The 15,839-nt window shown below is 45.5% G+C and overlaps 1 protein-coding gene across 3 annotated transcripts in view; it reads right to left on the reverse strand.

The window, feature by feature from the left end:
- The window catches only part of TYW1B (tRNA-yW synthesizing protein 1 homolog B), a 109,794-nt gene extending 93,996 nt beyond the window's left edge, over window positions 1–15,798 (reverse strand). The window contains exons 1-8 of one of the 3 annotated variants that reach the window (XM_075169019.1): window positions 15,719–15,798; window positions 13,781–13,938; window positions 12,949–13,089; window positions 12,287–12,388; window positions 11,309–11,503; window positions 10,205–10,486; window positions 8,879–9,001; window positions 2,796–2,981 (exon numbers count right to left, since the gene is read on the reverse strand). In XM_075169019.1, coding sequence (XP_075025120.1) covers window positions 2,796–2,981; window positions 8,879–9,001; window positions 10,205–10,486; window positions 11,309–11,503; window positions 12,287–12,388; window positions 12,949–13,089; window positions 13,781–13,924 — 1,173 coding nt within the window. In that variant the 5' untranslated portion in view covers window positions 13,925–13,938; window positions 15,719–15,798. The remainder of the gene's footprint in view (window positions 1–2,795; window positions 2,982–8,878; window positions 9,002–10,204; window positions 10,487–11,308; window positions 11,504–12,286; window positions 12,389–12,948; window positions 13,090–13,780; window positions 13,939–15,718) is intronic. The other 2 variants (XM_075169022.1, XM_075169020.1) reach the window with 2 other exon arrangements.
- Window positions 15,799–15,839: the final 41 nt, after the last annotated feature.

The following is a 15,839-nucleotide window of genomic DNA, read 5'->3' on the forward strand; positions in this document are numbered from 1 at the left end:
CAGAAGGTCCCTCGCATTATTCTGAGGCAGCAGGTACTAGCTGCCATCCAAAAAAAGAATGCTATTCAAACAGACCTGCAGCTGAGCCCCCGCAGAGGGAATCCTGCATTTTCTTGTTTGAAAAGTCAATGCTGAGATTTTTGGACATACACAACAGCATTTTAAAGCCCAAACTCACACAGACAAGTAATGAGAGAAGACTTATGCTGCTATCCAAATGTATCAGTCTGAAAGGGCACTGCGCATCTTCTGTGAAATGCGGAAGGATAAATGATCCCACCAACGTCCATTTTCTTGTAGGTTCAACATCGGCCAGAATCCTCAAGGACAAAAAGATTCCCAGATCACAACTCTAAAAATATATCTGCAGGGCTACACTGGGGTTTAAAATTGCTTCACTGAGCTATAACATCACTGCTCTGCTGTACGGAAGGATTTTTACAAGGTGTCGTTAAACCACAACTCCATTTCACATACTGCTGCATGATTCTGTCGACATTTGTTTGATTTGGGAAACTTCCTTGGATACACCATAAAGACGACTGATTTTCAAAGGAAACAAAAGAATCAAAACTAAAAATGTGTCTGTCTCCACTCAAAAGCAACTAGCTAATATTTGAAAATTGTGCCATATATTCACATTTTTATTCCTTTCTTCTGTGCTACAATAATCACAACTGAAATCCAGGTAACATGATTTAACAAGCGTCCTGAAATGCCCAGCCTAAAACCAGTAAGATTTTCCACTTCAGTCTGTTCTGCTTTCTCACACAGAGAGGATGCAGCACACATCCTTTCACAACGTCTTGCCATATTTTGCAGATTTTTTTTTAAATGGCTCTGTAAAAGACTTCTCCACTCCATCATTTCTTTCTTTTCCTTATAGTTTAGGACTAAAGGAGCATTTCAGTTCCACACCAATCTTTCAAGCGGTCAAAACGCCATGCACATATTTAAAAAAGGAAAGTATGATGAATTTTGATTCTGCAATCAATTGCTATGTTTGAAGAAGCCTCCAGTCAATCTGAGCTAATGCCAGCTAGAGGTGTATTTCCTAGTAGCAATAGCTGTTGTGGAAAAGCCAGCCTTTGTAAGCAACACTGGCTGGACTGCAAGCTGCTATTTTGTGCTAGAAACCCTGAATACCTTCCACAGAAAGGAAGGCAGCTAGTGCGTGCTGGCGCACTGAGACAAGTCAGACATCAGCGAGCAGTCAATTCTCACATCGCCTTAGAGATGCAGCTTTCACTGGTCTTCAGAATTCTTGTAACGCAGGAAAGCATCTAGCCATAAAAATGTTAATACAGATTATGAAACACTAGGAAAAGTGTCGGGCAGAAGAGGTCCACAATTTTCCTAGGACCATGAGAGTCCCAAGCACAACTCCCCACTTGGGTTTGTCTTCCCGGGAAGACCATTTTGCCAAAGACCACATGCAAGCTCACCATCAGCAGAAGTCAGCGCTAACTAGAGAGCAGCATGGGAAGGTCCCTATTTGCACTTTCCCTACCTGCCTCCTCCCTGGTGGAAGCTGCATACAAGTCTTCCAGGCACCCACATCAGCAGTTTTGGTCTGTAGCCCAATGATAGGCATCAACCAGCTTTTCAGAAATATTAGATGAGAGGCTACGAGATTATCATAAGAATACATTCTTAAAGTCAAAAGGAAATTGCCTGGTTTCTACCATAACCAATCTTCCTTGACTGTAAGAGACTGTAAACTAGGCAATTAGGAAAACAGACCAAGACAGATAACCAAGAGCCCTGCAGAGCACCCCTCAAGACCCAAAGCCCCACTTTCCAAAACTACAGGCCAAGGAAGAGTCAGCAATGACGTGGTGCTTCATCCTCCAAGGGGGACACAGCACAGGTCCATGCACACAACTCCACAAGCTGCTTTTCCAGCAAAGCCTTGTGCTTCACACCTGGGTCTCTTCTGCACGCTTGTTTACAGTAGATGATATATAACAGCACTCCTCTTTCTAAAACTACCAACCCATTGTTGTTTCGGTAGTGCTGATCACCACAGGGACCCAGCCCAAACGAGCTGGGTCAGAATGAAGCCCTACATGGGGATGACTTGCTAGCACAGATACAGACCCAGACTGCCTTGCCACGAACCACTGGCATAGAGGCTCTGGCCATGCCAGCGGCAAAAAGGAACATCATTTCCTCATGCAAAAGCTTAACTGTGCTACTAGGAGAAAAAACCACAGCCTGGTTTGGCACACGTGCAAGTACTCTGTGCAATACAAAAACAGTTTAATGTCATGTTACAGTGTCCAGCTCCTTCTGTAGCTCTCTTATGCCACAGTCTTCTGTTCAGAAGGCTTTTAGGAGAGGCTCCATCTCTTCTGCATATCCACATCACCTAGCAAAATGCAATCCCACCTCAAGCCAATCCTCTGCAACCAACAGCAGAAGAGGGATGTCAGAATATCAGCTCTGACATGAACAAGGCAAGTTAGATACTTTGCCTGCTTTGGCAGCCCAAGTATCAGCAAAGGAAGCAAAATTGTGGCTCGCCTTATAACAGGAAAGAAAAAGCAGCTCCCACTGTCCATAACTGGTGCTGCCCTTCACACAGAGGGGCAGGACACTGAACAAGATGAAGATGTATACTTTTGCAGTTGAGAGCCACTTACAAACTGTGACCACTGGGCAGTCACAGCAAATAAAGTTTGACTGGAGACTACGTGTGGACAGGCTTACTGCCAGCTGCACCGCTGAACGACCAACCTGCAGGGTTGTCTAGCAGAACATGGACGCATTTACTGTACCTCATAACACCTTACCCAATCAACACATTTATTTGGCAACAGACGCTGCGCTCCCACAGGACATCCTTGTGCTACTTTCTCCTTAGATACAGCAACGACATCAACTGGCCACTTCCTCCCAGCAATTACCATCAGCAGGTAATTACTCTGAGCACTGATTTGTGGACTTCTGTTCAACCGTGTTATTTGGCTGGCAAGAACCTTAAAAAATGCACAGGAAAAATAAACACCTGAGAAATGCAGCACAAAGTTTGTGAGAAATGGTAAGCAGATGGGCTGGACTGCTGCAGGCTAAACCCTGATCATCTCCAACAACAGATGTAGTCAAGAAAAGGTTGCCAAAAGAAAAAAAAAAAAAAGGAAGCCCAATACTCAGGGGGACTTCAGACTTCCAGAATTTTTTATATCTATCAGCTCTGCTTCACTACCCATTTACTGACTAATTTACAACAGACTAAAGAACAGCAAGGGATATGGGATCTACCACCCAGGGCAAAAATAAAAGCCTTCATTCAAAGTCCTTTACAAAGGCTGGTCAAGGAAGCCAGTATCATACCACTTGTCAGAGACAGAATGTCCAGCCAGAGGTTACCTTTAAAGTAATTTTTTTCCTCTTTTTCATTGGGCACTCCCAAGTCTTACATAGAAAAGGCAAGCCTTAAGATCTCTTGTAGTGTTGTTTATGAATTTTTATTCTTTTCGATAGCCAAGGTTTAGAGAAGAAAGATTTGAACACAGGAAAGGGGAAGGGTGAAGTGTCTCTGTGACAAATCCAGGTTTTAATGCTAGAAGTAGTCCCCAAGCAGTTAAATGATATTTCTTAAAGCTCATTTTAAAATGTAGGATCACACTAAATTCTGAGCCAGAGTAGCAGCGGTCAAAATCTAGCCCAGAGACTGAGCTGTTGCAGATAAGAGCACATTTTTCCTATAGGAATCTTTCACCTATTAAAAGTTAGAGAAAGTTTGTGGAGAGCTCTAAATGTGCACATCATTTTCAGCTGTTTCTAAATCTGACAGTTAAGTACCCAGCCTTATTCAATTCAGTTAAAATATGGCTAACAGTTCTTGCATACTCCAAAAAGTTTCTGCCTGTAACACAAAGTTGCATACAACACTTTGTCTGTAAACCTTACACCTTAAATACCTTATACAACACTCACTGCCCCATTTCAAATCAAACTCCAGGCAACTTCATTAAAAGTTTCTTCACCCAGTGTCAGCAAGGTTTGGTCTTCCACAGCAGTCATACGCTCACAGAAGGCTCTTAGGAAACGCTGCGAGTGGCATGATTTACAATCCCAGTGGTGGTAAATGGCTAACGTAGGATGACTTCTTAGGGAAGAGTGCCAAAGGGGATCAGGAAACCTGCCCTGTGGCAAAATGGACACAGAAGTAAACAGAAACTTCTTGAACATGTTCTCTGGGACATATTTTGTTTCCTGTAAACTCAGACTTAGTCTTGCTCTCTCACCCCCCCGCCCCCCGTATTTACATTGCAAATGTGACTATCAGGATCATTAAACTTTCTGTTTTAGAAAACAAGAACATTAATCTCAAAATTGTGTCAACAAAATATGCCCATTTGATTACTTCCCAACCCATCAAAAAAAAATTAGGATATTATTATTACTATTACTCATGCCTGCAGTTTATAAATATGAAGGTTAATAAAGCCATTTCATTCCCTGGGAACAAGTCTAGATTGATCTGTCTTTCTAGTTTATCACAATCTCCCAGCTGTGGGAGATAATATACATTAAGAAATGGTGTCCCTATGATTAATAGCAGTCTTGCAGGCCACAAACATACCCATTAGATTTCACATTTTATCTGATAAATACATTTCAGGGGAGTAACTTTAGAGGACAGGAAAAGTGTGCCACAATTGTAAAACTCAGAAATCCAATTAGTTATTAAATCCACTAAGAACCACCACTGCCTCCTGCTGCTGCATGAAAGCAATTTGGAGAACAGGCCCAGGTTCTCAGCCTAAAAACAAGCAGTTGGAAGGGTAGTAAATGCAGAGAAAACCCAGACCTTCACCCACCTAGCTGTCCATCACCCAGCCCAGCCTGGCACCACAGCCTTGGATCATCTTCACCTGAGTGAAGCCCAGAGAGGTGCTCTCTCACCTCAGAGCTGACAGCGATGGATTGACCTCTCCAGCCCTCCTTCGGGCCATGGTTGTGTAATGCACTGCTGGACTTTCATGCCTAGCAATTCCCTTCATGAAAGCACAGACATTATCTGTACTGATGTAAAGATTAGAGTCCAGTTCAGGAGCCCACTAAGCATCACCTGCAACTATTTCTCGTGGCAGCAAGTTCCAAAAACTGAGTTACTCGGAAAAAAAGGTCTGGATTTTAGCAGCTATGAAGTAGTCATCACCACACAGCATGAGATTTGGGAAACAAGTGTGGAATTTACCTTCCTATCAGTCATCATTTTATATATTTGAATGATTTCCTGTTGCCACCCTGCCTTATGCCAATTTTTGGGCTCAGATTAGTGTGCAGAAGGCCCCATCACCTTGAACTGTGTACCTTTACCCTCAGAAGCTCTTTAAAAATCCACCTCTTTTCCAAGGGAGAGTATGTAATAGCTACAACTATACCAGGAAGAGAGGTTCTGGCATTCACCTTGAACTCCTGAATCCACCTGCCTGACCCAAATGACTGCAAGAATCCAGTACCTGTCTCAAGCCCTTTGACAATACTTTTTAAAATGCAATGAAGCTGCAGTATAAAAAGCTGTAAAACAAAACTCAGCCTTGATTTCCATCAAGTCAAGTAACAGGAGATGGATGCAAAATTAAATTAAGACCACCTGCAGAGATTGGAGTAAATACTCATTAGATATACTTGCTTCCACAGCCTCGCTCTGCCATCCCATAAAAGGCATGACAACAAGGAATTATGACTACCTGTGACTGCACATCTGTCTCATCTGCTAGTGATTCTCACAAAAGGCAACACACGTCTGCAGAAGAGATCAAAGATGGACCCTAAAACATTTCAAATTAACTATATTGCACAGGGCAGAACCTACTATTCTATCTCCCATATGCAAAGGACAACACAAATCCACAAAACCCCTGCTGGAAACTGTTAGGCACATTTCAAGTCCAAGTAACTCTGCATATGAAGAAGTGTCTGTGATATAACCCTGAGATACACAAGTTTTCTTTAAACTTGCTCGCTTGTATATGGATAGTTCAGATACAAAAAACCAAAGCACTTGCCTGTGTTGGTACGGATTACTGCAAGACAACAGATTACATCAGTGTAAAACAAAAATGTTAGACTAATTTTACACCGTTCAGCATTCTGCTAGAGAAAGAAAATGGCTAAAGGGACACGCAACTCATCTGAAAGAAAACTTCTCATCGCACAAACTCACCCCACTAAAGTGAGGGTGTGACTTAAACTGAGATGCACTGGATTTAAACAACTATATCTTCCCACCTGGAAGCAAGAGAGCCTCATCATGATAAATTACTTTCATAAATGCAGATCATCCTGCTCTTTCATATCAAGTCTTCAGCATTTATTTTTGTTATAGTAAATAACCGCACCTACGGGATCATTTTACAATTCAAGTGTTTGCATAAACCTGTTGCAAGTCAATGCGCACATTCCCCAGGAGATTCACCACCAAGACAAAGTCATTCCTTCTCCCAGCTAATGATACAGATAGCCATCAGTTCAGGCTCTCTCATGAAATATTTACACAGCTGTATCCTGCCATCACTCTGGAAACGACACCCCCATTCAAGAGAGCTGAGGATTTACATTGAAGTCACCACTGAGGGCCCTTTCTCCATTACCTGCTCTGGTTACAGAAGCATGAAACCAGAAACAGATCGCAGCTAGGCAGATCAACCATGCAGAACAGGAATAAAGGGGCCAGTAACGAGAACTACATCGTTTAAGGTTTCAAAATTGATCCAAAAAGCTGGGACATGACTACGGCAGGGCAGTTCAGTGGCACCAGCCACAGTTTTAGGGCCTCCTGTCTCATCAGCTGACAACAGCTTATATCCAAAAGGGCCAGGACACTTTCGTGCACAGGGTGTACTTCCAGTCCTCATCATTGCCTCACACGGAGACTTGCGCTCTCAGGATTTAACCGTTTGCAGAGGCAAGAGGGCAGCATTCAACTGCCAGGGCAGAACAAGTGTTTGCCATCTCCTCCAAGGAAAAGGCAGCAGATCAGAAACTGCAGCTTGCAGATGAGCATCTGTGCTCAGACAGCTGTCCCTCAGATCAGAGGGGCTACTTCAGTCAGAGCCACAAGAACCCGATCTACAGAGATATTTGTACTTTTGCAGTGAGTAATTTGTACATACTACAGACCTCTCACCACTCAAGCAGAGCAACAAGAAAGCTAAGGAGAATGTAGTCAATTGTTTGAATCATGCATCAGCCAAAATGGTAGGCAGCAACGAATTTTCACTGCCTATGTATAAAATTATACTTCAGCTGTGTTCACTACCAGACCAATGAGCATGAGAAGCTAAGACCAGGAGGTATTTTATTGCTGTGCTCACTTTTTATTCATAAACCGGACTATGATATGCGGTTTTCCTGGCTTACACTACACTTGATCATGGTGTTGCCATATTTTGTCAGTCGGTGAAAATACAATGCCTGATTTTTCATAAAACTGCTGGACACCACCACCTCCTTTCCCTGGTCTAAATCATCTGGCAGGGCATGCTGCTTCAGAAAACGCAGTTCCCTTTTTGTCAGTGTCCTCTAGTGGTGAGCACATGCAGGAGAGAAGAAAGAGGACCACTTCACAGCACAGTTACACAGGGAGAAAGACTGATCCTTTCTCCCACCGACAAATGAAAGCCAAACGGTTCATCCATCCTTCTCTCGCAAACTGCAGCACACAAGTCCATGCAAGCTCTCACACAGCCGTCTGCCTCGCCCCCAGGTCCGTGGGACTGCCCTCCTAACGGAGTTTGTTACAAGCAGCAGGAAGTGTTTTGCCTCCTTCCCCCTCCCTAAGGTGAGGAACACAGATCCCCACGCTCCCCTTGCAACCCCCTTCCCTCCTGTGAGCCCAGGCCTGGCTTGCTGTGGCCCAGCGGTGTCACCTCGGTTCCGACTGCTGAGGAAATTGTTAAGATTCGGGAAAGAGCTGTGAGAAGTCCACACCATAGAGGCATACAAGATAAGGAAGGTGTCATTACAGACAGAGGTTGGGAGGGGGATGGATAGCAGCTCGAGGGTTCACGAGGAAAGACACCACCGTGGAAAGATCGCTAAGGAGGAAAAACAGAGTCAGCAGATGGCAACGCAGTACATCACAGGTCCATTCCAGGGCCAACCCTTCCCCTCCCAACTTCCAACTGCGTGGCCAGCATACTATGGCTTAGCCTAGTAGCTACTTATACCCTCACTCCTTTTTGTGTGCTAACCAAATAAAAGAGTTTGGTATATCTTGTTTGCAGACTCTTTGAACACAGAAAAAGAAACATGAGCAGAACTGCACAGGAACAGAGATAGTAACACCCTGAAACAAAGCAGGCATCACGGTTGTCTTTGACAGGCTCAGCACAGGTCAGATCAAGCTCACTGGCCTGCTCTGCCAGCACAGCACCTCATCTTGGGGCAAGACAAACAAGCAAGACACAGAAGCTCTCGCAGCAGGGTGTTACCGCTCCACCAGCAGCTCTGCCCCCCATCACAACGCACCAGCACAACACACGCCTGCATTTCAGCTGACGTACCCACGGGCAGATACAGTAACAGGACTTGTGTTTAAACACTGGACTGTGAATCACAGTGGCGGAGATGTACGTTCAGACCTGGATGTTGGCTGTGGAAGTAATTTCTTTCAGACTGAAAATAACAGGTTACCATTGCAGCATTTGCTCAGTGAACAAGCTGATAACTATATAGCTGATAACTATATCCAACACACCTCCAGGTATGTTCTTTCTTGGGACAGGTTCTCCAATAGCTCATATTTTACTCTCCCTCTAACTAGACCCTACAGATTCAAATCCAGCAGGTAATATTTTAATCAGTTCAACTGATCAGTGACAGAGACGTGACAGTTCTACACTCGCTGTAGCAGCAGTACCTTTGCTTTCTTCATGTGGCTCATGATATTGCCAAGATCTTCAACATCGATGACAGAATTTGTGCCTCCAGCTTCCTCAGCATCAGCCTCCTCCTCGCTACTGGTTTCAAACAACTCCTCTGCCTGTGCAAGAGATCAGAGGAAAAAAAATAAATTAGGAAGGTATCTGAATTTTAAACATAAGACCTTCATCTGTGCTAACCAGTGAAATCAGCTCTCACAATCAGTAAAGACTACTGAAAAACAAGGAATAGTCTACCAATAACCTGTATAATGTACAAGATGCATCTAAACTTGGGGCTTTTATCAGTGTGTATTTTTAAGAGTTCAGTAGCACACAGACCACCTGAAACTCAGTCCAGATATCCTGCCTCCAGACTGCTCTGTTTTCCTCATGTGCCTATCTGATCACATGAGAAGCGATACAGAGGAATCCAACTCCCACTATGATGATCTGGACGCCTAAACCCCTTTAACTCCTCCAAGTGCCCCTGCCTGAATGAACAGGGAGTGAGAGATCTGCTTTCCAGAGCAGAAAAGTTGTCTCCCTTCCTGTACACAGCCAAGATACAGCACAACAGCATTGTTGTAACAGCAAGATTTATTCCTCTTGTTTCTGCAGCGGCCAACACACTCAAACCCACCTAGCCAGAAGAAGCCCCTATTTTCCTACAAAATTCAACGTAGCCATAGCAATCATTTCCAACCCACAATAAATGGCTTGCAGGGAGGATTAAAGTGCCATAGCAGCTCTGGGTCTTGCACTGTAGATCAAGAGAGAGGATTTCTTATTTAAAACCTGCAATCAACAAACACTCCAGAGGACACACAAATGATTACAGGCAGACACGTTCAGAGGAAATACAGGACTTGCTCAGGTAACACTCCCCCAACTGCCTTTGGAAAAACCTTGGGATGCAAGCAAAGCACCTAAGCTTCAACAAGATGAAGTGGAAGCAAGTTAACTGCTCACAGGGAACTAAACGCTTCACTTGGCCATGAGTCAAAGCAAAGACTCTGGTGAGAACCCAGACTGGCTCCCTGGAGCATCTGTCACAACATATACCTCCCCCTATTCAAGGGGAAGACTCCCTCATCCTATAGATGCCATGTAGCCTAGGTCCATCATAAATTGTTTGGTCATTCTTTTTGGAAGACTTATTCTACCTGTTATCCACCATGGGATCTCATCCCTCCTCCCCCTCTGCTCCACAACAAAAGCATCGAGCTCCCACAGCACCCTTCTGGGCTGCAGGAAGAAGGAGAGAAGTCAAATAGTGCTTCAAGGGGCACTAAACCATAAGGCCCCATGGACCTCGGCTCTACCTCAGTATTCTCGTATTCTGATGCCTCACGTTCATGATCTGAGCTCTCCTTGCTCTGCTTCCCTGGAGATCTGCACTTCCCTTTCTTGCACTTCCCATTGCAGGGCTTCTTCTCCCCTCTGCAGAGCGCCTGAAGCCGACTGAGGAACTTGGCTTTCCAGGCTTCAAAGTCAGCCTCAATGCTGCCATGCTTGCTCTGGGCCACGTTGCAGTCCCCCTCGGCGCGGGTCATGATGCGGCTGGCACTGAGCATCCACAGCCACCTGTCAATATTTCTTCCAACCTAGGATAGGATGAAAGTTAGAGGGAAGTCAAATGAAGCCCAAGTTAAACAAAGCAGGCAACTAAGAAAGCAAGGACCAAGCCTGGAAACAGAGCTAGCGAGCTGCACAGGACCGCAAGGCAGGGACTTCTGGACTCCCTCTCACCTGCTGACTCAGAGCACAGACACAAGTCAGCCTGAACACCACCACACACCCTCGGGCTCCCATCTGAAAATACCTCTGCTATCACACTGATGCGATAAGAGATGAGCTCTGGGAACAAGCTGCTTTGCGTGATGCTTGTTGGTCAAAATGGCCACACGCGTAACACGTTTCACACGGCCCCAGCTATACAAACATAACAACCTGGTGACAAGTCATGCCATTTTTCTAACTGAGATGAAACTACCTACCAGGCTAAGATACTGTCATATTTTAGATCAGGAAATAAAGCTAAAATCCACACAATACAGCAAAGTACGTAGTTTGAGAAAAGAGCTCTCATCCAAAAGGCAGCAAGTGAGAGGGTTTACAGTACTGTGCCTTCATGCACTGATAGAAAGCTTTCAAAGCTGGGAAGTTAACTCAGTAAGGATTTCCCAAATCCATTACCATACCCCCCAGATTAATGCAGTGCTTATGGGACTCCTTCCCCGTTTAAAAGGGCAGCACAATTGCTTCAAAGCTGCATTGCCCGTGCCCTAAACCCACTCCCTAATCAAGTCCGCACAACAGCTGCAATTCTCAGACAAACTACCAGTATCGTTCAGGTTTGTAGCATTTAGGAAAGCTTAGCTTTTCAGAGGAGCAGAAATCAAAGAAAGTGCACAGGAGATACTTACCGTGTTGTAATGATCAACATAAACTGAGTTTCCCAAGCCAAACACAGCGTATCTCAGGCCTTTCAGATACGTCTTCCCAAAGCGGAAGTCATTCGCAGCCTCTTCTAACCACTTGCAGAACCACGCTGCACTCTCGGTTGGCTGTCCATCTGTGTACGTGGCTACCAAGAACACACAAATGTTCCTGCTGGTTGTCTAATAATATAAACAGAAGAGAAAACATCACTGCGTTTTTCAGAACACTTTACATCAGGAAGAGAGCTGTAACACATGGGCAGTCGGAAGAGGTCAAAAGACAAGATTTTTGCTAAGTGGGTTAATAGTCTTTGGTGTGGGATGCTGCAGGTGACAGTCCCAACAGTGGTGCATGGCCATCCTCCCTTAGCCAAGAGAGATCAAGCTGTCTTTCCCCTACTTAACAGGGACACAGTGGTAAAACAGAACTGGACACCTACCTTCCCCACCCCTATCAACAGCTTTTGAACAGACTCCTGCAGCAATAAAGTCTCCCATGGATTCAAAAAGCAACTATGAATATTCACAGAAGAAAAATCCATCAAGGATCACTTAATATAAATACGCCTCACAAGAAGTTTCTAACTTACAAGTCTATGAAGGCTGCAGAAGTATCACCATCTACTTATTCTGGTTTTGAACCCTCCCCCAGGTGTACACTGTCAGAGACAGAACAGGGGGACCTGGTGCAGCCACTCTCACGCGCACCTGAGTTACAGAACTAGCTCATACAAAGCCACTGTCAGCATCAAAATATTCTACATGATCCTTTCCTAGTAATTTTCAAAATTTAGGTATTTTCTGCTGGGGGTTGGTGGGCTATACTTGCTTACGTAGAAGGGAAGCAGTTTTCAACACACAGCTTGGGGGATTTCCAGGATAACAGGAGAGAAATACAAGAGGAATACAGCCTTCACAATCCCAGGAAGAACTTGTATTTATTATTATTTAAGATGTACCTACCTCCTCTGATAAACAATCATCTGGATCATAGTCTCCCATGCTAATGACTTCCACAGGCAAATTAAGGGAAATAACTGCTTCAGCCAGACCTTTGGCAAATCTCTGAAAAAAGAAATGTAGAAAGTTATCGATTAGTTCAACCCAACTATCGTAAGGGTCAAACAAGCCCTGCTATGCCCAGTCACAAGACTTCTCCCAGCACAGGAAGAACAATGACACATGAGAACTGGACACTGGACCTATAATTCCTCACATTAAAAAAAAAAGAAGTACACTGGCTGAAAGAAGAGTTACATTAATTTTAATGACTAATGATTTCACATTTACACACAAATTAAATTTCTTTTTGAGAAAGCACCTAAAACAGCACTTCTCTCTAAGACCTGCTAGCAAATTAAGAGTATATTGCAAGACTAAACTTTAAACTTCACAATCAATGTCTCTATTGCATGCTCCACTTAAAGGGAGTAGAAAAATTGTTATTTTTATATAATTTTTACTTATCTTTCATGTTGGGCAATGACTTCTAATGAGCTAATGAACTTTCTGATGAACTTTCAGATTTTTTACACAGTGCAGGGTTTCTAAGGCAAACAACACACCTGAATCTCAACAATACTTCAAATCAACTTCACGTATGTGAAAAAAAAAAAAACTTATACCTTTGCTGTGCCAGTCTGAGACCCATAGAAAATCTTTACCCCAGCAACATAGACCTCCTTTGCCTGCAGGGTGGCATGTCCATTTACTAGTTTGTCTTCTATTCCTTCAGAAGAAGCGAGATTCCCGTTGGATTTCTCACCCTATGAAACAAGCGCTGTGTCACAGTCGATCCCTTTTCAAAGTGATGTTAACCCCATTTTCCCAAAAGCATTTAAAATTCAAATCCTGTGACCAGATTCTCAGTACTACGCAAATGCAACCGTCAAGGCATTTTAGTTTCTCTCACACCTAGAGACACACACAAGTAACTGTTTCTCTGAACTAGGCCATGCTACAATCCACTCATCTCACACATCAGGGAGATAACAGGATCCAGCTGAACCCGAGAACCTCCCAACTCGTGCAGCAGAACTTCACTCCCCTGCACGAGGAGGTTTTAAATTCCTGAATGGCCTAATCCCACTCCCATCCTAAAACCAGTCCAATCTTGTCATCATGAACATGAAAACACTGGGCACAAGCAGAGTGATTTACCTGAAGTGACAGAGCAACTCAGGCTGACACATTCTCTCAGTAACAAGGTGAGAAGTGCTCCGCTGAGATCTGCTCTAACATCAGCGCAACAAGGGCGTTTAGTTACCCACAAACTTAAGACAATCCAGACTGAGGATTATAACCATCAGATGAACTAAAATGCATTTGGGATTTGCAACAACCTAGATGGGCCCACAGTCAAGTAGCACATTTCACTGCACCAGTGGGTACCTTTACCCAGCAACTACTCACTCCCACACACAGATTTTTGGGGTCTTCTCAGACCAAAATGCTTACATGTTCAGTTACCGTCTTTTTGGTTTTGGTGGTGGTGAACTGAATGACGATCCAAATGCTGATCCCAAAAGCAACAGCAGAATAGATGTAAAATCTGTGCAGCCATAAGGACACCAGGCAAGTATAGAAGTTCCACGTATCCATTGAGACATCTAAATCTAGAATAAACCGCAGATTTAGCAAGAGCAGATTCGTACAGTATGAATTTAGAATGAGCACACAAAAAATAATCGTACAGCACCCACAGTCCCATGCCATTAGCTATCCCTCAGGCTCTGCAGAAAACAGCTTTAGGCTAAAGACAAGACACTACGATTGAACCAAGGAGCCTTCACCTCCTCAGAGGCGCGCCAGCTGAGTTTCGCCTGTGTATCCAAGCTAACATTTTAGACTGTCACGTGGAAACTGGGTTTTTCTTAGATAGGGCAGGTTCTGTTATAAGGAAAGGCAGAAAATACTTGTGCTGTGCAAGTGTCTGAAAGTAAAAAGTACTTGTGAAACATCCACTGTATGCTACTGGCCTTCGTTTTGCACAGACCCGACACATGCAGAGCTCTGGAGCTAGAAAGCTCCATTTCAAGGGGGAAATCATGTCCACAGAGCTTGCTGCTGAACACAACTCTTGCTTGTACGCATTAGACGCCACACTGATTACAACAGCTTTGACGCAGAGTTTCAAGGCCAGACTGAAACCTGGATTCAATTGAAAGTACTGTTTCAGAATTCTATCGTGTGAGTGAGGTTTGATTCAGAACAACCGAGATTTTTCAAGTTGGTTCAGAATATTCAGGGTACACAATGTTGTAGCCAGGACCACGCTTGCGTAGTGCCTGTGATTACCTATTTCATATGAAACATTCAGGAGTTTAAATAAGGCTTGTTTGTGACACTTATTGACTGAGAAACACAGACGACACTCTCCTACTGTTATATGCAGTCCTCTTGGATCTTGTTTTTGCAGACATGAGACAAGAGCACAGAAACCAAGTCTTTCCAAGAGGCTGAAAACTTTGTTATCATACTTTTCCCCTGTGCTGTTACTTACAGTACCAGATCAAAAGCTTCAGGGGATGCCCTTCACCCCTCCACCAGCATCACTGAACCTCCCAAAAGAAAAGAGCTAAGAGCGCTTGCCGCTGTGTCGGCAGCCCCGCTGCTGCCAGCCCACACGAGCAGCAAACCCCTCGAGGGGGGCTCCAGAAACCTGCAGCAGCCAGGGTACCCCACTCCACCTCACCCCCTGTACCCCCCCCGCAGTTACCCCATGGCACCCACCCCCCCGTGCCTGACCCCCCGCTGGAGCTGCCCCCTCACCCCTGTGCCTACCCCAGTACCTGCCCCTCCGCACCCCCCGAGCCCACCCCACTGAATTCCTCCTCTGTACTCGCCCCCACCCATGTAACCACCCCTCCGTACAAGCCCCTCACCCAGACCTCCCATTCCCCCCTCCCCACCCCAGTGACCACCTCACGGTTATTACCCCCCTCCCCACACATACACCCCCCCCACTGTTATTACCCCCCTCCACACACACCCATACCCACACACCCTCACGGTTATTCCCCCCCCCCACACACACACACACACTCACCCTCCCTCACGGCTGTTACCCCACCCCTCACTGTTATTACCCACCCATCCCTCTTCCCTCCTCTCCACCTCCCCTCACGGTTATTACCCCTCTACACACACACACACACACACTCCCCCCCACCCCACACCCCCCCCCCCCCCACACACGGTTATTCCCACACCCACCCCCACCCCCCCCCCCCCCCCCCGTTATTACTCCCACAAACACACACACACCCCTCCACCTCCCCTCATGGTTATTACTCCCCCCATACACCCTTCCCTCACGGTCATCGCCCCGGCCCCGGCCCCGGCACTGACCCCCGGCCCCCCGCTGCACCACGCTCCCGGTCCCGCGGCCCTCACCGGCGGAGCCCCCTCGCCTCAGGCCATGTGCCGCCTCCCTCCCCTTCCGGCCGCCTCCCGCCGTTTCCCTCCGGACGGCTTTTGCTGGCGCGACGGGGCGGGGCGGGGAAGGCGTAGCGGC

The sequence above is a fragment of the Calonectris borealis genome, chromosome 19 (assembly GCF_964195595.1).
Source record: "Calonectris borealis chromosome 19, bCalBor7.hap1.2, whole genome shotgun sequence".
NCBI lineage: Eukaryota > Metazoa > Chordata > Aves > Procellariiformes > Procellariidae > Calonectris > Calonectris borealis.